At 36.3% G+C, this 23,285-nt stretch overlaps 1 protein-coding gene across 1 annotated transcript; it reads left to right on the top strand.

Moving 5' to 3' along the window:
• Positions 1-1,109: 1,109 nt before the first annotated feature.
• Positions 1,110-22,960, top strand: LOC128986621 (UDP-galactose transporter senju-like). Its single transcript, XM_054407075.1, has 8 exons — positions 1,110-1,219; positions 7,673-7,819; positions 10,341-10,458; positions 10,932-10,978; positions 12,775-12,914; positions 14,010-14,219; positions 14,598-14,795; positions 15,967-22,960. Exons 2-8 carry the CDS (start codon positions 7,702-7,704, stop codon positions 16,231-16,233), a joined length of 1,098 nt encoding a protein of 365 aa, XP_054263050.1. The 5' UTR covers positions 1,110-1,219; positions 7,673-7,701; the 3' UTR covers positions 16,234-22,960.
• The last annotated feature ends 325 nt before the right edge of the window (positions 22,961-23,285 follow it).

Below are 23,285 nucleotides of genomic sequence, written 5' to 3' on the forward strand. Positions count from 1 at the left end.
TTAAAAAACAAACAATTCAGTATATCAAAGTGTTTTTGTACGGTTATTGGTTGCGGAGAAAACTAAAAAAAAATGGTACATTTAAAATTCCCATATTATTCTTATGGAGAATGTTGTAAAATGTTGTAGTTTGCTTGTTTATGGATATCTTTTGATCAAACTTGGCAAATATATTCATTATATACTAAGCAATAATTATTTTACTTAAAACACACACTTTATTAGTTTCTTTGTAGCAGCAAACCTAGGTACTCGTTAAACCTAATGTTATTTAAATAGATTAATTGAAAATCTATTCAGCCAAATGGAAATTCGCTTAGACGGCAGGTTTGCTCTGCGGCGGGGGTATTATTGAAATTGGATTATAATTGAGGAAGAAAAGTGTACCTGACTAAAAACCACTTGACTTTCGGAAAACGACAAAAGTACCCCCTGTCCGGGTAGTAGTAGGACCCTTGGGCATGCTAAAGTAAGAGTGTATAAAAGTCGCTGTATAGCTTAAAATAATTCTTTCTCCCATAATATTTGGTATGTACGTGTTCAGGAAAGTGTGTTCTACAAAACTAAATAATAAAAAACGTTAAAAAAAATAATATTTGACTGCGTACCCTCTGCGTCTTGATTAGTAGTAGGACCTTGGACATGCTAAATTAGGCTGCAATAGTTTATAAAAGTAGCTGAAATTTTTAAAAATAATTTTTTTCTTCCTTAAATTTTATTATCTACGTATTCAGAAAAGTCTGTTCTACAAAACTAAATAATAAAAAAAAATTATATTTGAGTACTGTGTTTCCTTAAGTAAGTCAACAAGTCATAACACCGTTTTATTTTAGTTTGTTGATCACTGAGCTAACTGGAGTAACGAGTAACCCGCGAGGGCCACTCTGTGTTTAAAAAACGTACCACTGTTTTTGCTGGTTTTGTTTCGGAGTTTCGTGTTGTTAGGTTGGCCATGTGATCGGTTGGTGGGACTTGTCAACAAATTTGAGGCTTTTTTTAGCATTAGCAGCTCAAAGTTAGCAGCGTTAGCACAATAGCACTCTAGCACTCTAGCAGTTGCATGTTATTGTTGATTTTTGAAATTGCACCTGCAGAGTGCAGACTGCAGCGCAGCCGATGGTTGATTGAATCATGTCATGCTCTTCAGCTCTTGTGTTGTGGTCGGTTAGTTACGTTTTACATAAAAGATGATGTCAGTGAAACTATGAGATAATCTGTGGTAAGATTCTTTCTGTACCTAAAGCTAAAAAATTATCACTCTAACTTCAACAATATAAATTTAACACACACAACCGAGCTAGCTCAAATCATTCCAGCCTAGGCCTACTTAGTAGTACTTTTGCTACATCGACAAATTTTGTATGTCCGCTAGGCCTATTCATTAAATTTGGCCAATTATAATAAAATATCTGCGTTTTTTACTATTGACCAAATAAATAAGTTAAGTTAAGTTAAGTTGATAAGTTACCGGATAGACTGCGATATTCAGGAGGTAAAAACCGATAACCTAAGAAATTTGTTTGGAGGCACCTAAGTTAACCCTTTCAGTGCTAGGCCAATAATTCATATTTTGTAAGACTTTTTTGTTTGCCTTTTAATTCCATTACCCGTTGTTGAATTTTAACTGTCATGTTGTCACTATTTTAATAAAGGCTAATTTTGAATAATAACACAATAAGAAAATATACATATAACTTAAGAAAGATAAATCCCGGTATTTGTAGTAAACATCAAATAAAACTTAGTTTTTGTTGTAATTTTCCTGGTTTTCCTATACATTTTTATGTTCTGATAGCATTATTTGAAACCAAAATCTCACAAAATCAAAAGACATATAGTTTACAATGTAATATTGTATTTAACCCTGATTTAGTTGGACGAGGTTATTGTAATATAGCAATTTTAGGGAAACTAATGTTTTGCAGCAAAGTCTCAGGAACACATTTACTACTACTAAAACTAAAAGATTGCATCTAAATAGTCCGTGACTAGCTGGTGCTGCTACCTAGTAACGCATTGAACAACCATCTGCAGCGCCATCTGTTCGCAATCGGTGGCGACAGCTTAAATACCGGGTTTTGACTCCCCAGTCTTCAAGCACAGATAGCCGAGAAGGCTAGGGCGTGTGTCACTTGGCCAGTGGCATTCGTCTGCTCGGGTTCGAATCCCGTCCTGTGTGGCAAATAATTAGTGACCTGTGTGTTTGTAGCGATATACTACAACCACTGGGGCATAGTGAGGTGTTCATAATCCTTGGTTTAGACATACACCTCGAAATCATCGGATTGGGCGAATCTTTTAGCTAAGTGGTTGGTAGTGTATCCTATGAACATGCAGGTCACCAATGGCCGTTTTGCTATTTTTTTTTTTAAATAACCTTCCTCTCTATATCCCTTAGGGTTTTTTTAAAACAACGATATATCGTTTCATAGCACTGAAAGGGTTAAGTAAGTTATAGCCTAGTAGATAAGTTAAATACTATTTTTCTCATATTAACTTCACTTCCTACAACACAATTAAGAAAACACACAAATGTAGGCTAAGTATGCTAGAAGTAGGGCCTAGGCCTATTTAACACAACATTTTTGACAGAAATATTTGAAATAACAACCTATCATAGGCTACATTCTGAGTTAAGAATCAAGAATTTTTATCCATCGTAAAGCGCTATGTATATTACATGCACAGTAGCCTAAAGTTTACAGGCACTATAAGAGCAAACTTAATATGAACAAGTGCAGTGTATACATGCAAAGTATCACAGTCATCTTAAAAATAAAATACTGTAGGTTATAAAAACATGCAAAGACTAGAGCAAACATATAAACAGGTGCACAGTTTAAACAATACTTGCAGTGTGTTTTATAATAAACTAGAGAACCCGTGCGGCTCAATGAGCCGCATAATATGAAACATAACTCCGAGGAAAACGTTATGCTAAAATTCCAGTACTTCTAGTTACATCTTAGAGTTGTTTAAACACTTGTTAGAAACTAATTTTAAATATATTTATTTGCGTCGTAAAAGGTTCACCTACATTATTTCTGCTCTTAGTTTTAACTGATAACTTCTAATGAATGCTAAACGATCTGCTTCAATTCGAGTTAACATGTTTACAACAAAGTTTTTCCAGCATTGAGAATTGAAAAAAAACTGTTGCCTTACTGTGTTAAGTACCTAATTAAAGTTTGGTACATTTTATTTCTTTGATTTGAGACTTCCTTCTAATCAAAAGCATTTTCTCCGTAGAGAATCCTGAAAAGTTGGGTGATATCAACCATTTCACGTGCTCCATTTTTTTACCCACAAACTTTGGATTACCAACTGGACAGCCATAATCTGCTTTGAATAGGCTAAAGCAGCAACATCATTGAATGTTGGTTAACATATTTTAACGTGTTGTCTGTCAGTCGCAGTATATGCCCCGCATCTGAACGTTCTCACGTTGTTCAGTAGATTTCCTCTTTTTATACCTGTCCCAAACTTTTGAAAGTATGAATTCATATGTCGAAATAGGTTGGATAACTCTTGTAGCTATAAAATTTGGATATCAATTTTCATTTTCTCTTTTTGAAAAGAGTACCTATATATTTGCCTCTCCTGGATCATAAAAATAAACTTGACCGTAACTACTCGATCGTTAAATACATAAACACTAATTCCTTCACTTATGTTTGGTCTAATATTACCACTAAAACTTTCAATAGCAAATGCCCAATTTCAACGGTTAAGGTGTCAAAAGATTGTGGCAATATTATAGTTTCACTAAATGTTTTGAAATTTCTCGATCCGTCAGTGTCAGAAGTAAACATTTCTTGCATGCATTCATTTGATCTGTGATAAGGCAAGTTTACTTTACCACCGTGAAAACAGTATGTGCTTCGTATATTTTTTTCACTTCCAAAGTAAGTTGCATAGCATAACTGTCAAATATTATTAATCTCACCAAGTGAATTTGTATCTGCATGGGTACATGTTAGACCAGGCCTTTCTTTTTATACTCTCCTCATACGCATAAGATATCTTATTATTAATCGTCTCCTCCTCCCGTTTTCAATATATCATCTTTGAACTTGAGGCATATTATGTTCTTCCAACAAAACTGATTAACTGTTTTAACTTGGTCTTAACCTACTGAATATTACAAACAATAATATTTACTCCCAAAAAGCTAATGAGTTTCTTATTATAAACAGCTGATTTTTGTTTTTAAATTTGTTCTGTGTATTTCTTATGGAGAAAATCCGACCTTTGAGAGGGTCTCACGCCCTTAAGAGTAGGAATTTTTAAATTTTAAAACCTTATTGCAAAACTACATATTGAGACGAATCTTTTGACACCTTAAACGTTGAAATTTGTCCACAAATAAGGGAGGAGTTGCGTTAACAAAATACGGCTTCACGTATTATATATATAGATTCCTGACAACAGCTGGAGTTTCAAAACAATGTTAATCTTATGGAGAAATACGAAACTTTAAAGGGTCCCAGGGCCTCACTCTCTAATTATTTACCTAAAAAGAAAGTTTCCTGCACAACTTCACGTTACGCTCTTTCCAATGACACCAAAAACATGTCAATCGGTTCAGTAGTTTCGGATGAGTAATTGTCACAAAAATCCTGCTTGCGTATTAAATAAGTATATAGATTAGTAAAAACATAGCTGGGGTCAAGAAAATAATATAAAATTTTAAATACAATACTTACAAACAGACAGATAAATACTTATAAGACAACATTGCAGCCTTTGGCTATATCACAGACAGACAGAATTGAAAATTTAATATCGACGTCAGGCAATTCAAGGAATTCATCCAGTTTGTTGAAGGGCCTTGGGTATTTATTGCGACGAACGTGACCATGGGAACCTATATAGATTTATATATCACTAGAAACTAGATTTTTAGCTGAAAATAATGGTGCAAAGATTTTTCCGCGCTCTCAAATATTAACGGAGTTACGGCTGTTTAAGTTTTATTTGCCGGTACTTTGTTTTTTTTACCTAACCTATTCATAAGCCTATGAAATGTTCTCTCCAGATACTTGATATATTACGCTAATTGTAAGTAATTAAAGTAGAAGACTCACTTTTTACCAGGAAATAACAGTGCAAAAATGTTTCAGAGGCCACGAATATTAACTAAGGTAATTTAAGATATTTGTCGTTTTGATTTCCTTTATCTACCTTCCATTCAAGTCTGCTACTGCTTGCCGCATTACAGAATTACGGAACGCACTAACTGTTACTTGTAGAACTATAGGTAAGTTACTAAAACTGAACCTGAAATGAAAATACGAAATTGAAGAGAAGAGAATAAAAATAAGTCAATCAAGTCATTTAAAGTACATGTGCTACAAACATCTAAGAAACAACACGGCACTGAATAACTTATTTCAGAATGATTTTTTTTAGGCATGTGTGGAAGGCAAGTCGGGCTTATGCGGATTCGTGACTGTATTAAGTGTTTTGAAGTTAGGTTAGATTAGGAAGGTAAAGTGTAGGTTACAGTGAACTGAGTTGGTAATTTATATTACGCACAGGCAATTGTTGTGCAATAAAAATAGTGTATTAAGCACAATGAAATTTCGATTTCAAAAATGCTGCAAGCATGTTGCATGCATGTTGGGCTCGGCGCTCGGCTCGTCGGACTTGGCGAGCCCGAACACGAACATGCTCGCGAACATGCTCGCCCGTCTGTGGGGACGACCATATGTTCGAGAGCATGTTCGCGAGCATGCTCGTCCGTCTCTTGGAAACGCCAAGCATGTTCGCGAGCATGCTTGTCCGTCTGTTGACAATGCCGAGCATGTTCACGTACATGTTCACGTTCATGAACATGCTCGCCCGTATATGGGGGGCTTACTTAACATAGCGCGCATGCAGCGACGGCAGCAGACAGGGATGTGTAAATGGAGCAGACGAATGTTAGCGCAAGCGTTGACGTCACCTTTCAATTTCATTTGATGAAGAAACTGATTTTTCAAAAACAATAATTGGGGGTGGGGGGTTCGTTTTATCGAGGGAGAGACGCAGACAATTCGTTAAGTAGAGGTTAAATTCGCTATGTAGAGGTTCTGACAATGATAAATTCGCTATATTGAGGTGTCTTATTTTAGCCGGGATCATGAAAACTTCATTAAATCAAGGTCGTTGATATGGGTTGTTCGTTATGTAGAGGTAAAACATACATTGTGTCTTATGGAGAGTTCTAGGGGATTCAAAAACAATTCGTTATATCAAGGTTAGACTGTATCTTGTTTGGCTAGGCCTAGCCTTGTGGTTGTTAACTTATAGGCCTAACACTCGCCTTGAAATCTGAATGTTTGCTGTTTCATTACAAGCGAGAGATTCTGAACCCAGTGGTTGCTATAATTTGTCATTGTAGTATTAAGGCTATTTTATCAAGATATTATGACAACTTATATATTTTTGAATAAACACAGAAACCACTAATAGTTATCAAATTTCTGGTACTTCTTGGTATTATCCGGAGGCCACCTTTATACAGCGTGCTGCGGCTGCTAGGCTATGTAAGGTTGGATTATCATAAATGGAAAGAACATAGGCTACTTTAGTTTACTTACTGTCCATATTTGACATGATTCAGAATCAGAATAATTTATTTGTCATTGGACATTACAGATAACATGTCTAATATGTTTGTTTATGAGGTGTCAGCTCTGTGGATTACCTAACAGTATGGAATGTGATTTAACAATCAATACATTTGATAAATAAATATGATAATTTAACAAAGAATAAATTATAGAAACCGGCAACAATATACTGACAGCAGAAATTAAGATAAAAATTAACAAAGATAGCGATTGCAACAAACGTTGATAGACAATTAAAATATAAACAACAGTAGACTAAGGTAGGAACAGTTATAACAAAGTTGATAGACAATTAAAGGATTAAAAAAACCCTTCCTGGACATGAGAAATCGTGACATAGAACGGGAAAAAATTATAGGAAAAAATAAAAATTAATTTTCCTTATTTGTGTTTTGTTATACCAGTAAACATAAAATAAACACAATGGAACACTTCATACTGTTGAAATAATTGTTTACTGTACTCGTTTTTAACTATTTTTATATCCGCTACCCATCCGCGGATGAATAGAAAAGCAGCGTATATATCTGCCACCTGTTTTTGAAGTTATGACCATGACCACGTTGGGCAATAAATAAAGAACAATTTGTAAACAATAAATAAAAACAACGTAGTGTTGAGCGCGAAACGTCGAGGGGCGAGTGTAGGAGAGGTGGGTGGTGCGCAGTAGAGGGGGAGGTGCGGGAGAGGGGGAGGCGTGGGAGTGTGGGCGGAAGAAAGCGCAGCCATGGAGAGAGCAGGAAAGTGGCGCATTGGTACCGCAAAACATCTGGTTACAGCTCAAGCACCTGCTAGTCTGTCTGGAACATCAAAAACCATAAGCGGATATATCCGCCACCCGTCCGTGAAGGGTTAACAACAATATAAACTAGGCACTGATAATGAGTCTAAAACTGAACTTCCTTTACGCCGGATGAAGTAAAAAAAAAAGGGTTTCTTAAGTGCCCGTCATAAAATTTACTTAAGATTAAAGAATGTCTTGTAACCCCCGCAGCGCGCTGTATAAGGGTGGCCTCCGGATAACACCAAAGTACCAAATTTCTTTTTGTTTGCAGGAACTGCAGTGTTGTGTTGACAGAAGCACATGATGGAACTGACTAAAAGTTTAAAGTGTTGTGGAAAACTACACTTTTCTGAATTGTTCCCATCAAAATGGAGTGGTTTTATTTTTGTTGCATACATGACATTATTTGTAAATCAAGGTAACGTAAATATTTTTAAATAACTTAGGTACCTAAATTGTATTCAGTTTACCACAACTAAGCATGAAATTCTTTATTGAGGGCGACATTATTTGGAAACATTTTACTTTGTGAAAACTGTGGTGACCAAAATCATTCAATCTGAACATTCTTAACCGATAACGAACACCACTTACTGAGTGCATATTACAGTAGGCCTATTTGTTATTTTTATTTATATTGCAATTAGGTAGGGATGTTGCAACTAGGGATGTGTCGAATCCGAATCTCGAATTCACCGAATCCTACAAAAAGATTCGGATTCGAGATTTGATTAACAAGATTCAAGAATAACATTCTTTTTATAGAATTATAAGGCATATACTGTGCCATTGACTAACCATAAAGGATATTGTCGTGGTGGTGGTTATAAGTGTTAAATGGTTCCTATTCCATTCTTGCTTTTTTAAACACCATAAGCCCATTTGTAATTATTTTTGGGACTCGAGATTCAAAATTCCTGGATTCGACCATCACTAGTAGTCACAGTAATTATCATTATCCAATATTATTTTGAAAGAAAATGCACGGTTCATTGGAGAGACAATATTTATAGTCCGTGAGGTAGGCGAAGGACTCTAAGGGATTACAGCCCTCACACACACAGAGACACACCTACACACACTCATGGGTCACGCCGCCGTGGGGTTGGTAGGGCCCTGCTTGCGAGTGCGCGTGCGTTGGTGAAAGGAACGTTAATCCCTCAGAGTCCTTCGCCAACCTCACGGACTATAGATACAAATGTGGATAAAGCTGACTTTAGGACTATTAGGCCTACAATGATAACCAACGCAAAAAGTATCTAAGAATAATGCCAGATATGAATTTGGTCCAAAATATTTTGTCAAAGTAACTACCAAGTGCTGTGTTGATTAAATGATAATTTAAAGCATTTGCAAGGACCGTGAAGTAGAAAAAGTATACAGCTACAACTGTTTTTAACCCTCCAAGTGTCCATAGTTTAGGCCTTAATGTCCACCTATTTTGGCGCATTTGCAAGGTTTTATTAAAACGGATCTGAGAAGCTTAAAACAATGTTAATTCTAATGTTCTATATACCATTTTGTTTGGAAAATCATGGGCTTCAATATTATATATAAAACATAAGGAACATTTTTTCAAAAAAAAATTTTTAGGTAAAAAAAATATAATTTTGAAAATTTTCAAAAAAAAAATAAGTTCGCGCTCAATGAAATTGTATAAATTATAGGCCTATAAATATTTGAAAATAGCCACTTTGTTCTAAATTTTATGAGGATTACAAATATATAATAATATAAGGAAGTATATTTGCAAATAAATAAGTTATGGGCAAAAAACTGATTTCAGTACATAGCGTTTAGCTAAGAATGCATAGCCTAACCATAGCTAGGAATCTGGCTGATAATTTACATCAATATCACTACCTACTTCTTCAGGATCATCAACCAGCATTTCAAAACCACTTAAATCTTCTTATAATGCACCACGTATATCACTACTTTTGATTTTTAACACTAAAACAATGATAAACGTAATAAAACACATCAGTCATCGGTCCGGGGGAACCTAGCTGTTTACAAATATACGCACGTCAGCTGTCTGCTACAATATTTTCGGAACTAAAATGAATAGCGCTTAGAGACAGACCTCTGGAGAAAGCTTAGAATATTACGGAAAGAACGATACCTAACTCGATCCAGTTCAATCCGATTCAGTCAGTCATAGAGCCTTCGCCGTAAACGATGTCTGCGTGTCGAAAAATCGACAAGTAACACTACACAAAGTGTGCTGCTTGTCGAATTTTCGTCAAGTAACACTGGGAGGGTTAATGTCTTAATGCTGAACTTTTTTAATGAGTTTTTCCACATAGTAGAGTGTATGTTATTTCAATTTAATCCAGTTAACATTATTAAGGTTTGTAATTTTTTTCTAAATCCAATAAAATTGGATAAGGTTAACGTAGATCTACCCCTGCGAGCTCTCGCCTTATGGAGATAAGCGCGGGTACTCTAGGGCTAATTGTGTTAAATTTAGATTAATTTTTACCCTCCAGGTCTTATCCTCTATTCGTTTTTGCTACACCACTGTGAAATCACCTCTTTTTTTATGTTTATCACCTTGAAAAATTCAACATTACATTGTTTACTAAGCAAAAGTAATGTTTATTATCTATTTTGGATTTTGCCGTCATAAACAAACAACAATTTTGTTATTGTTTTTATTTAGCTGTTTCAATTTGCAACAATCAAACCTGTACAATCAGTGTACATTTGGACTCTAAATAGAATGCCTAACATAAAAATACTATTCATTTTTAAATGTCCCTAACCATAATGAACTTTTTCAAGCTAAAATGGATTCAATACAAATTTAGGAAATATAAAAATAATTTAGGAATTATGTACGACAAAAACATTTCAGATGATGAAAACAGTTAATTACCTGTGTGATTTGGAAAACAAACCTATTTAATGTTTATTGAAAATTATCTATATTCCAGGCCTCTTAGTGACAGCATCTCAGGACTCCAACAATGGTTACCTCTACAACACAATTGAAGCAGTTTTGGCCACAGAAGTGGTCAAATTGATTGTTTCCATCATGCTTTACACCAAAGAGTAAGTTTAATTTGTTTGGTCAGATTGTAGGCCTATATGTAAATTCACACTGTTTTCTTGGCATATTTATTATTTTGCAGAGCTTTGATCAGAATAGGAGTTTGCACTTTTTAACCCTTTCAGTGCTATGTGTCGATATATCGTTGTGTGTTTTTCCCCCCAAAAAGTGCTATGGAACGATATTTCGTTCACAACAAAACTTTGAAAAGTAAAGAAAAATAATATTAACATTTCAGAAACAACGTAATAATGAATTTTTCAAACTCTGCAATTAACATTACTAGACTAACTAACTTCAGTATTGCATACCACAATCATGTAAGATTTGTTTTTAAGTATCTGGTTTACAAATTAGGTGAAAATATAGCATTATTTTCTGAAGACGTCTAGTGTTAAGGACAATTATGCTATCAAGATCTGTATGATAAAACTGCATTGAATATTGTTTAAACTTAAATTTTGTTATTTTTCAGTCACAGCATACTTAGTCTAGTCGCTGATGCGAGAATGCATTCCAAAGGTAGGAAATAATTCTTTGAACAAGGTTTTTGTTAAGGAGTTAAGCCATGTTCACACCGGAGTTTGGAAGAAAATGTTTTGAATTTTTTGTCAGTAATACTCGTTTCTAAAACAAAAGTTTACAACAGATAGTGCACTATTCTTTGATTTTGTTGGAAACAGTTTAGTCACCGTTCCCGAGAGCACAAGGTCAGTCCCTCTCGAGATATTCATGTAATGGTAGGTAGGTGCGGGGAATAGGGATGGACGGGTCCCGAAATTTCGGGAATTTTTCGGGAAAAAAATATTCCCGATTATCGGGACGGGATTACATTTGACTCGGGAATTTTTCGGGACGGGATTTGGTCCGATCGTCGGCGATTTTTCCGCTTCGCGTGTGCCGATAACGCCGTTATTGCGAGCGATAGGTCCGCAAACGCAGGAGACGAAGTCATACCGACAATCGCGCAGTGACCGCGAGTCATGACGACGATCGCGCCGTGACCGCGGAGTCATGCTGACGATCGAGCCGTGATCGCGAGTCATACTGACGATCGCACCGTGACCGCGGAGTCATACCGACGATAACCCCGTGACCGCGGAGTCATACCGACGATCGCGCCGTGACCGCGAGTCATACCGACGATCGTGCCGTGACCGCGAGTCATGACGACGATCGCGCCGTGACCGCGGAGTCATGCTGACGATCGAACCGTGTTCGCGAGTCATACCGACGATCATGCCGTGACCGCGAGTCATACCGACGATCGCGCCGTGACCGCGGAGTCATACCGACGATGGCGCCGTGACCGCGGAGTCCTACCGACGATCGCGCCGTGACCGCGAGTCGTGACGACGATCGCGCCGTGACCGCGAGTCATGCTGACGATCGAGCCGTGATCGCGAGTCATACCGACGATCATGCCGTGACCGCGAGTCATACCGACGATCGCGCCGTGACCGCGGAGTCATACTGACGATCGCGCCGTGACCGCGAGTCATACCGACGATCGCGCCGTGATCGCGAGTCATGACGACGATCGCGCCGTGACCGCGCGGAGTCATACTGACGATCGCGCCGTGACCGCGCGGAGTCATACTGACGATCGCGCCGTGACCGCGAGTCATGACGACGATCGCGCCGTGACCGTGAGTCATACAGACGATCACCCCGTGACCCGCGAGTCCCAAGTTACTATAGGTACCTGTAAATTGTTACCCATTTTTTGGTTTTTATAGATCAGTGCCAAAAATGGTAAAAATTGATTTCGTATGTCTTTTTTTGGTAACTGCAATACAGTACTTTCTTTTTATGCACAGAAAAAAATCCCGTCCCGTCCCGTCCCGAAAATCGGGAAGGAAATAAAAATCCCGTCCCGTCCCGTCCCGAACTAAAAATTCAATCCCGTCCATCCCTACGGGGAACTGTTGCAAACAGCGTAGAAGTACAGAAACATTTGTTCCGAACAAATGTTTCCTTATGTTTGGAATGCCCTTTGATCTTTACCGCAAAATTTCTGTTGTAAAGACTAAATTACTGTTTCCAACTTAAAAATATTTCTGTTCCAAAAGTAATGTTAACCGTTAGCTCCGGTGTAAACGTGGTTTTTAGGGCTGATCCAATCCTTGTTGGAATAGAATTTCATATCGTAGTTTAAAAAGGGTTTCAATCTTGTGTTAATTACGTGGTTCATATTTGTATTGTGTATTGTATTGTATTGTGGATGTCATATTTGTAGTTTCCCTAAACAATTTGAAGAGCCATGTTCTGAACAGAGTTTTTTTTTCATAAAGTCTCATAACATTTTTTTGTTTCAGTGATGTACCATTATTTTGTTCCTGCTTTCCTATACTGTTTATACAACAACTTGGCGTTTGTGAACCTGTCAGTGTATGATCCTCCATCGTATTACCTTCTTCTGCAACTACGAGTTGTCATTACAGGCATTCTTTTTCAGGTAATTTAAAATCACATCAATGAATTTTCCTTTTGCATGTTTTTTTTTAGGAGTCTCATACCTTGATTAAAGTTAAGGACAATCCAAGGTCAGGAACTGACAGTACAGTATTCTCTGTGTCATAATCTTTTGTAACAATGGGCACGTTCCGGGAACATGTACCGGTGCATTACTCACTGGTACTGCCCCGGGGCAAGAGTCATGGTATCCCAGAATGGTTAGTCACCGGTTTACGATACACATCGGATTATAATTTACACATCCAATTTACAAACTTCCTCATAGAATAAATTATTTGAAAATTATTCACTCATTACTTAATATAACCTATCAAACTGATGTGCATTATTCGATGGACCCTCCATCTTACTGTAGCTGCATACTGTTGTCCAACAAACTGACCAATCAAAGGAAACCGGTGTATTAAGCACCGTACAACTTTTCCGGCACCGGTGGAGGAAAAAGAGGAAATAGCTTTCTACTAGGTTAACTCACCGGTCTCCCAGAACGACGCATTTTATGCAACGGTTAGTGTTCCTAGAACACGCTAATTGCACTACTTTCTCATCATGAAAGTCTGTTTAAAATATCAAGTCGGAATAACAAAAAAGCAGAACATTTCTGGTGTTTTAAGTGAGAGTATACCTCTTTAAATATTTTAAAGATATTTTTATAATTGAATGTATATGATTTTGAGTATAGAAGTCAATTTCCCATTCTTTTGATCATTATCACTATGACCAGTTGCTTTATATTTAGATACAACACAATATGCTGCCTATTTCACACTTGACATGAAGAATAGAATGAGATGATCTGTGTGCTCTGTATTACTGACTAAGATTAGATTTTATTTTTAGCCATTTTCATTTCCAAACCCAAAAATAACTACTACTGACTCCAGTTCTGAACCTTTAAAAGCTACTAAATATTCAGGATTAATGTGGCTACTATTTTATGGTTAGTGAGCACTAAAACCACTCAGCTACCCAGCTCTAATCAAAGACGGATCATTGCTTTTATTGTTATTGTTTGTTTGATATCAGGGCTGTCTGTTGTGTATAATGATGTATTAATTCATTTTTTTCCTCTTAGATTCTGTTCAAGAAACATCTAAGTGGCAGGCAGTGGGTGTCGCTGGTGCTACTGACCGCCGGCTGCATGATCAAACAGTTGCCGTTGTCTGACAACACTCCCCAGCCTCTCAGTCAGCTGACAACAGACAACGCGGATGTCGTGATCAAAGCTGTTGACAAGGGAACGGCCCCTCTCCTCAGTTTCCACATGTTACTTATTATTGTGCAGGTATACACAAGCCTCTCACTATTGTTAGGAGACGACAGTCATGTTTACTGAAATGAGGTTAATACATTTGTTTACATTACCACTGGAAACTAAAAGAACAATTCTATTCATTTTTATTTTAGCGAATTTCCTATATAGGGATTTACTATTACACCATAGGTCTCATGGTAAGACTAGATCCCGGAACTGAATTTTTTAGGTTTTGATGTCCCTAGAGAACAAATTATATTAATTATGTTTCTGTCAGCCATAGCAATGTTTGCTACACTTACTGCTGATCAAAAATAAGGCTTCCACTTGGAAACATAACTTGAAATATGATCTTTATTTTGTTTACTGTATCTGATTATTGTCAATATATGTTCAATGTTCAACCAGGTGGTGTGCTCATGCCTGGCAGGAGTGTACAACGAACTTCTGTTGAAAAGTTCTGACGGTGAAGCTTGCAATATATATATACAAAACATCTTCATGTACGTTGACTCCATTGTGTGCAATGTCGTACTACTAGCCTGGCAGGGCCAACTGCCAGTTTTGTGGGATTCTGAAGCGTTCTTCAGTCTGTTTCAAGCCAAAGTAAGTATTTTGTAAGCGTTTAGGCCTCTAGCATAATAGCTTGTAGCTTATTCCAAATTATTGTTTACATTAAATTTGATTGCATTGTTGCTGAATTCGAATTGATTTAACATTTGCAAAGTTTACCTAATTTTCAATTGTAATTCAGTTGCAGCTATTAATCTTCACAAGACTGTACGCCTTGCAAGTTGCTGAAATTTGTAAAATTGTGGTTTATCACTTTGTCTTGAAAGCATTAGAATTTAGAATGTTTGAATATGAAATACTATTACCAACACATGTTGTAAGCAAATTTAAGATATATTACAAACTCTTTAAATGCTAGTTTTGTAAACATGGTTTTAACTGAGGTATGCTACATTTTTGGAGCTTACATGTAATTGCAATCTATTTCAAAACTTATTCATGGTTTTTATTCGTTAAAGATAAATTATTATCTTGCTCGACTGATTTCTACTCCCCGCTGCTTGTTAGCCTATATTGTTTGGTGAATCAGTAAACAATTACAATGTATTTGTTTGATACATACACATTGGATGATTGCATCTGTTGTTTGGTTTATTTCTGAATCATTGAGTTTCGATACTAGCTACAACTTATCCTTTCATATAATTTGAATATTCTTGATTATAACTTTAAAAAGAATTTGTTTTGAATTTGTAGTTTTCTGTTGTTAAAATCTGTAACTTCACAGAGAGTTGCCTTTTGCCATAAAAATTTTCTTTTGAAATGATTAGTTTTTTTTACAAACTTTACAAATGTACTAGGACCTATCAAGTTAATTTTTGTTTTGTTTAAAAATGCATTTAATTTATATTAAACAGCATCATTTTCCCACTGTCACTGATTATTTTGGTGGAAGAGAAATTAAAACTAATGTAAGTGCTTTTAGTACATTTTTGTAGTTCTGAAAAAAATCTGTAGTGTATGTAAAATGCGTTCAGTGAACTCCGTAACGACCTCTTGCTGCTTAGTATAATCAGAAAATTGACAGTGACTTTTTCACCCCCTTGTAGAATGTAATAATGATAAATAATATTTTAGGACAGATATATACACAAATGAACTTCCTTATCCTCTCGTAAAATCAGTAACTTCATAGACCAGTTAAAATTAAATTAAATAAAATGCATTGAAATATTCATATTTTTTCATTCCACAACATTTTTAGGTGTTTCTAGTGATATTGAACAACGCAGCAATCGGCATCGTGACCAGTTTCTTTCTGCGTTCGCTCAATTCGATACTGAAGACCTTTGCTAGCGCATTGGAGCTCGTCTTCACTGCCATCCTGACAAGGATACTGTTTGGTATTCCTATTTACCTAAACACAGTCTTTGCCATCATGATTGTTTCCTTAGCTGTGATCATGTACAGTCAAAACCCTGTTAGCAACTTAAGGCCTAAGGATAAATCCAAGGAGATCTGTCCTGTTTAAGGATCTGTTTTACAATGTAATAGAGTATACTTTTACCTGCATTTATTATTGAATGAAATAAGTGTAGTTTATAACTGTAAATATTAGATATTAAATTATTTTTACCAAGCTTAGTTACCAAAAATAGTGAGTGAAATTGCAGTCTCAATGTACAGTATTATGACACATACCTATAGTCGTAACACTGATTTTTAGAGGTATAATCGTTGTGCTGATTTATTGAAAGTTGTGTATACTATTTAATTTTAAATTTTAATTTTACCTTGAACTGCTTTATCTAGTGGTTCAGATATATTTGGCTAACTATTTATTTGCCTCTTAAAAAACGTTTGTGTTAGGTATACTTAAAAATTATCTGTGATGGTAGTTTTCAACTTTTGAGAACTATTTCTTTTATTTAAAGAAGACAAAACATTACATGAATTTCAATTACGAAAGTCTTTTTTGTGTAAGTTATGAGGTATCAAAATAAATAAGGATGAAGAAAATAATAGTATACTATTACGTTACTATACTAGTCCTGAAAATAGGTATTTACTGGACGAGTGTGATCGCTCCTGTGTGAGACAAAGCCAAGTCTGGTAAACACATTTTGGACGAGTGGCGAATGATATTTTATGCCATACTACTCTATGCTAAATTAACAATAAAAAACCTGTACAAATCCTTATATATTCCCACCGACTAAAGGACTAACAATCACTAATCATAACCTATAAGAGAGGTTATGTTTTTGTTATGTTTGTTGTTCATTGCCAAATATAATCAGCTGGTGTCCAGTAAACACTCATTACAGTACACTAGTACGCAATGAAACCCCATTTACTTTAGCTGGAGGCAAGCTGTTTTCTGGACTGAATCCTTGTGTGGGAAGTTCGTTAAAACAGTGAAGTGTGCATAAAGGATATTTACAGGAGGATTTTTAAGACCACCAAATTCTTATTTTTTCAGATGTGTACAATCCAAGTTTAGTTAGTTCCCTAATTTACGATATATCTATTATTATTTTACATTATTCAACTCAACTGTCCTCAAAGCTTTGAGATATGTGATCCAATTTTGCCAATTGAATTTAAGAATTTTATGGTGCTTTAGCTAAGGAGTTATTGTTAAGCCTCGTCCACACATGGCGATTTGTCTGCGGAAACATTTTCTGCCGACTGTCTCTGGAGTTTTGCTATTTTGTCTCCAGTAAGGGGGCAGACAAATTTTGGTGTTTCATATGGTTCAGTCCAGTGTGGTGGGAAAAGTGAAGGCAAGATGTGTCGAGATGTGTCTTATCTCATCTAGTGTCTTATCTCATCTAGTGTCTTCTCTCATCTACCACACTGGACTGATCCAATATGGAGTATTATATTTGGTTCATATTATAAATCTCCCCCCTATAATAGGCTGTAATTAGGGGTAGTTTCTAACCCTTATGAATCAACCCCTATGAGGTCTTAGGGGATAAGAGTTATATAAGGAGTGTATTAAGTGTAGGTATCATTCAAGACTGCCATATTTATAGTTATAACACGTTAGTAGTAAAACGTGAGGTCACTTAAAGACGTGACAGGATGGTAATCAGTTTCTAGAGTATATATAAGAACTGAATTGTGTTAAGCACATTAAATGGCTGAGAAGTCGAAGAAAACGTTAGGACTAAAGTTGAGTAAAGAAAGAAACAAAAGGAAGAGAGACAGTGATCAAGATAAAGAAGAAGATAGATTTCGAAGTCGTGAAAGGACAGAAGAAGTTACTAAACCAACTAGACATCGTAGCCTATCTTTAGGTGAACAGAGTAAATCATCAAGACTTCGAAGCAACTCTGTAGGAAATCGAAAAGAACTACCTACTTCAAGTGATACATCTATCTCCAACAAGGAGTTCTTCACTACAACAGATTCTGGCATTGGAACTACTAGAGGATTATTATTTCCTGGACACAACTACCTTGGACCTGGAAATCCCCTAGATAATGGACCACCTACCAACAGAGTTGATGAAGTAGCACAACATCACGATAGAGCTTATCAACAAGCATCGACTTCGTTCCAATCTACAGGTAACAAAGAATAAGCATTTCAGTTAGTTCAACAAGCTGATGAGACTTTTTTAAACGAGTTGAGTGATATAGAACCAACTTCATATACTGAGTTTTTTGGTAAATTAGCAGGTCAAGTAGGAATTGGACTTTCTTGTTGATGGTCTAGCTTTAGGATTATTTCCAAAAAGATCCAAGGATGGTAAAAATGTAGAAGCCTGTGCAGAAATTGGTATAAATACAGAAATAATTATTAAGGGGGGTACTTAAAAGTATTATTACTATCTTTTGGAGGTAGTATATTATGCAGTGGAAGTGCTAGTCATCCTCAAAGTAATCCTAATAAAATATATTTCATTCATAAGAATAAGAAGTTTGATAATGCTTATGCATCTGATGGTTTACCTACTCTTGGAAATGTAAGCTAATCTGTATATATTGAATATATGTCTATAAATAAAATAATTATACTGTATCCAATTGTTGTTATTTAACCAGTACTCTCTACACAATAGGAACCTTCTAGGACCCTTTAGTACCCTAATTTATAGGTTGATGCCATATGAAGCTACCTATATTTAGTTAAAAACCTAATATAAGCCTAGGGGTTGAAGCCTATTATAGGGGGAGATTTATTATATGAACCAAATATAATACTCCATATTGGATCAGTCCAGTATGGTAGATGAGAGAAGACACTAGATGAGATAAGACACATCTCGACACATCTTGCCTTCACTTTTCCCACCACACTGGACTGAACCATATGATCTCTTCTGTTGGAGACAAAATACAGTGTTTTCTGTTTCCCGTTCGAATGGGAGACAAGAGACAAAACTTAAGACCAACAAAGCCCAGAAAAATTTCAAAATCTTTAGAAGTCAACCTCGTGAATTTCCTAAATCCACCACCTAATCTGAAGGTCTGATAGAAGATTGTGACCATAGTACGAACCTTGCTCGAGAAAATATTGGGTCCATCATCGTCTCTTCCTAGATTCATTAGGCACATGGTTCAGAAAAATGAAGCCCACACAGGATATAATACGTCCTCCTCGGTCAACATACCAACAAACACGGAAACACTGGCTGGCTAGTGTGGACGCAAAACACATTGGAAATTTGTATCCAAAACTGTGTTGACAGACTGTCTGCCGACTGCCCACGCACAGTCGGCAGACTCAGTCTCCATGTGTGGACTAGGCTTTATGATCAATATTAGTTATCAACAATCTGAACAATTATGTTGTTACTCTTTGTTCCTCAGCACAAACATATTGTGATATAACTGATATTTTCAAGGTTTAGTAGGGCGTGGCCTGGACTTGCCTGGATCGGGAAAAGAAAATTTGGTCACTCAATAATTAGAATTTTTACTGTCATTGACAGCATTTGAAACAAAAATGTTTTGGTTTGGGTAAAATGTTTTTAATTGAATATTACCTGTCCAACTCAAACATTCCTTGTTTAGAACTGCTATCAGCAACAAATTGTTTGAACTGTTGTGTATATGGTCATACAGTACTTTTTATGTTTTCTTATACTAGTATGGATTTTTCCCTATTCAGGCAAGCCTTTTCATCACAACCATATTTTTAAAACCTACGCTCCTGTGCCACAAGTTAGAACAATAATATTGAGATAATATTTACTGTTTGTCATGTACATAAAGTTTTATCCTGAATATGTTAAGTTTATTCTTAGATGTGTTTTGTTTGGTACGTTGAAAAATGGATCTAAAGTTTTAAGTTAGGATTAGTCACCTACTTTGTGAATAAAGCACTAAGCACATTAAAAGGATAGTGCTTATCTTTATGTAAGTTGTGCAAGCGTCAACCGAAAACAAACTCTTTTCCTTGCAATATCTATGTTGGCTGATGGATGTTTTGTCTAGTAACAATAGTGTGCTCTTGTTTTATTTTTGGGATTTTATAAAGGAATGTTCCAAACCCCGGTTCTTGTTACTTAACGTCAATTGTTTGTTGGACAAACGTTAGCATCTTTAATTGATACCCCCAAAAGGCATCTGGGCCTAGAAACAATTTTGCTTTGAATTGAGCCAGCAACCAGATTCAAAGGTTAACACTATAATCATGTTACTGATAACTTTCTGTTTCCCTAGAAGGAAATACTTTCTGGTGTAATATGTATATGCATTGGATGTTAGGACCAGGAATATAGTTCACAGCCTTGTGAATAGGAAGCATATTTTCCTGTGTCTATTTTATCCAGAAATTATTATTGAAATATTTTACTATATTACTCTGTGATTTTTAATTAAAGCAAAGAAGGGTAAATGACCTAGATTCTGTTTTATTCATTTTAAGTGTTCTATTAGCGAGTCAAATGGTCTTTTATCTAGTTTATAAAAAAAAGTATTAACAATTCCAGAGGCCATTTCCCTGAACTAATAGTGTACTAGCGTACATGTTGCTCGAATTCGAGCAATTGCAATGTATTACAGGAGTTTTTTCAAAACGAATAACAGTCATATTTACAATGAGTTTAAAAGAGTCAACTCAAAGATTACCGGTGTGTAACTCAGACCATGTTTATCTTCGTTATTGATAAACCTAAAGGATTCCGGCCGGTTTTCTCCTTCTCTAAATGCCTCGCTGTACAGGCAACACAGGTCATTGATAGGCCGGGCGCACACCTGATGCGGCACGGCGCGACGTTTTGCCTTATGCGACTAGATTTCTATTATTTCAACTGGGGGTTCCGCACACATCATCGGGCACGGCAAGACAAGGCAAAACAGCGACGTACGGCGCTTTGTTCTGCCTTTTCAATTTTCGTCTTTCGGGCAAAAGGCTTGAGGCAAAACGATGTGCGCATGCGCGAGGATCGACACCACGTTCAGCGCAGTGACAGCCCCTGCCCCTGTCAAAATCAGTGTGCACTTCCAACGATTAGTAATTATGAATTTTTTCCGGATCTGCTCTTAGTTCTGCAATGAATGGTTTCAAGTCCTTTTTTGGTTGATGGGATGCACCAACGATTCTCTGTTAGGGAGATCATCCATTACATTCATTAGGTACCATCATTGACTATATAAACACAACAGTCAATGGTACCATATAGCAGCGATGGCAGCAGCCTCTTCTTCGCCTTCTGCATCCATTCTCACAAAATGTGTAGTACAAAGTGTCACAAAATGTACAAACAACCTCATAACACACAGTATCTCACTTTACTGAAACCATGGGATCGACCATGTGGGTGCTCAAGTCGCCTTGTCGTGCCGTGCCGTATGCATCTCAAATCTCCATCGGGCACGGCAAGGCGAGGCAAAGACGTCTCGCCTCGCCTTGCCGTGCCGTGCTGTATCAGGTGTGCGGCCGGCCATAGAGGGCCAATTGAGAACAAAAAGTCGTTTTGGGGTAGTGTTAGGGCGCATTTGTAACCTAATAGTTGAGTGTGTCCAGGGTCAGGTGCCGACTGTGATGAGTTAAGCCTAATACGCGCCACTGATCTGTAGCTGCGGTCGTTATCACGATTACGCCTCCTGTCTATGTTTCGTTTTCGTCGCGTCGGAGACATTTAAAAGAAAAAAACAACAACAAATAAACAAATTATAGGTACACAAAAACACTATAAATGCACAAATTTAAGTTATAATCATGCTAACCCGATCCGTCATAGCGACACAAAACAATCATAAATACACAAATTTAAGATAAAACCATACTAACACGATCCGTCTTGGGGGTTATGTTTACACAAACTCAAATAGTAAACAAATGTACTCAATGCGTTTCATTGAATTGAAAAATAAATAACAGCAATTAAATTATACAGCTGATCAAAATGTAAACAATTATGTTCCTCATAAGGATAACATGGGAACTTTCAAAGCCACTGGGGCAGAGCCCAAAGGACTTTTTCAAAAATGTAAGGCCAGTTTGCAAATCTACGCGACACGCTCTTTCCAGTGAGACGTCAGTGGATGAAATCGGTTAATAAATGGCGGAGGAGTTCAACCGACAAAGTTTCATGTAGCGTATTAATTATATAGATTGGTAAATCTCATCAGAAAATTTTACGGGTTAGAAATTAAGTATCAATGTGATATCAGTGTAATCCATATTATTTTAGTTCCTAATGATTCAATAAAAGCAGTTGTGCAAAAATCTTTTATTGTTATTATTTGTTATAGCGAATAAGAAGAGACCTAAAAGTGATTTAAAAAGAATGTCTACCTAAGAATGTTGGATTTTTTTTAGTTTGCTATATCAAATGCTGCTAGACATAACCATAGATTTTACATACTTGTAAATGTGATATCAATATCATCCTTACGAATTGAAGACAATTTTAAGTCATTCTACTGTATGTTAATGTGTACATAATTATTTGACTTTCAGTATTTCTTGTAATTTCAATAAATTTATAACATGGAGTATGTCATCTGGTATTGAAACCTAAGAGTTGAGTGCACATATCTAAAGCTGTGTTTTCCTAGACGCGGAAGAGGAGGGCGGAGAGCGGAAAAGCGATTACATTGCATTCTGCTCCACTCCTATTAAAACAGTAACATTAAATTACCTAAGACAAGAGGAGTCCGCTCTCTGCGTTCCTCTCTCCGTGTCTAGAAAAACCCAGCTTTACCCCAAAAAAGAGAAAAACAAACTAGGATATTATAATAGGATCAGAAGTATACTGTTGCGCTTGGAGTACCAAAAAATATAAAGCAGATGCTAGCCAGTACTTTTCTAAATATTTGTATTCTTTGATCAAAATACATTATCTTTTTGGAAGTTTAAGTGTTTCAGTTTGGATTCCGTAAACTTAATCTTCTTAATTAACTTTTTACCTTGTTTTAAAAATAGCAGACTAGTACATAATTGAAGGGATCAACTCTTAAGAAGTCCTGTATTAGGATGAAATAATGTATTGTGACCTTTTTTGTACAAGTAATTATTAGCTAGCCACTGGGCCTTAACTTTTTGGGTAAGTTAGCTGAACTCTGTCACTTAAAAAAATATCTCATTAGCAACATGATTTTCTTTAAAATTATTGATAAA

This window comes from Macrosteles quadrilineatus, unplaced genomic scaffold (assembly GCF_028750875.1).
Source record: "Macrosteles quadrilineatus isolate MER2022 unplaced genomic scaffold, UCM_ALF_1.0 Scaffold_2__2_contigs__length_208266976, whole genome shotgun sequence".
Classification (NCBI taxonomy): Eukaryota; Metazoa; Arthropoda; class Insecta; order Hemiptera; family Cicadellidae; genus Macrosteles; species Macrosteles quadrilineatus.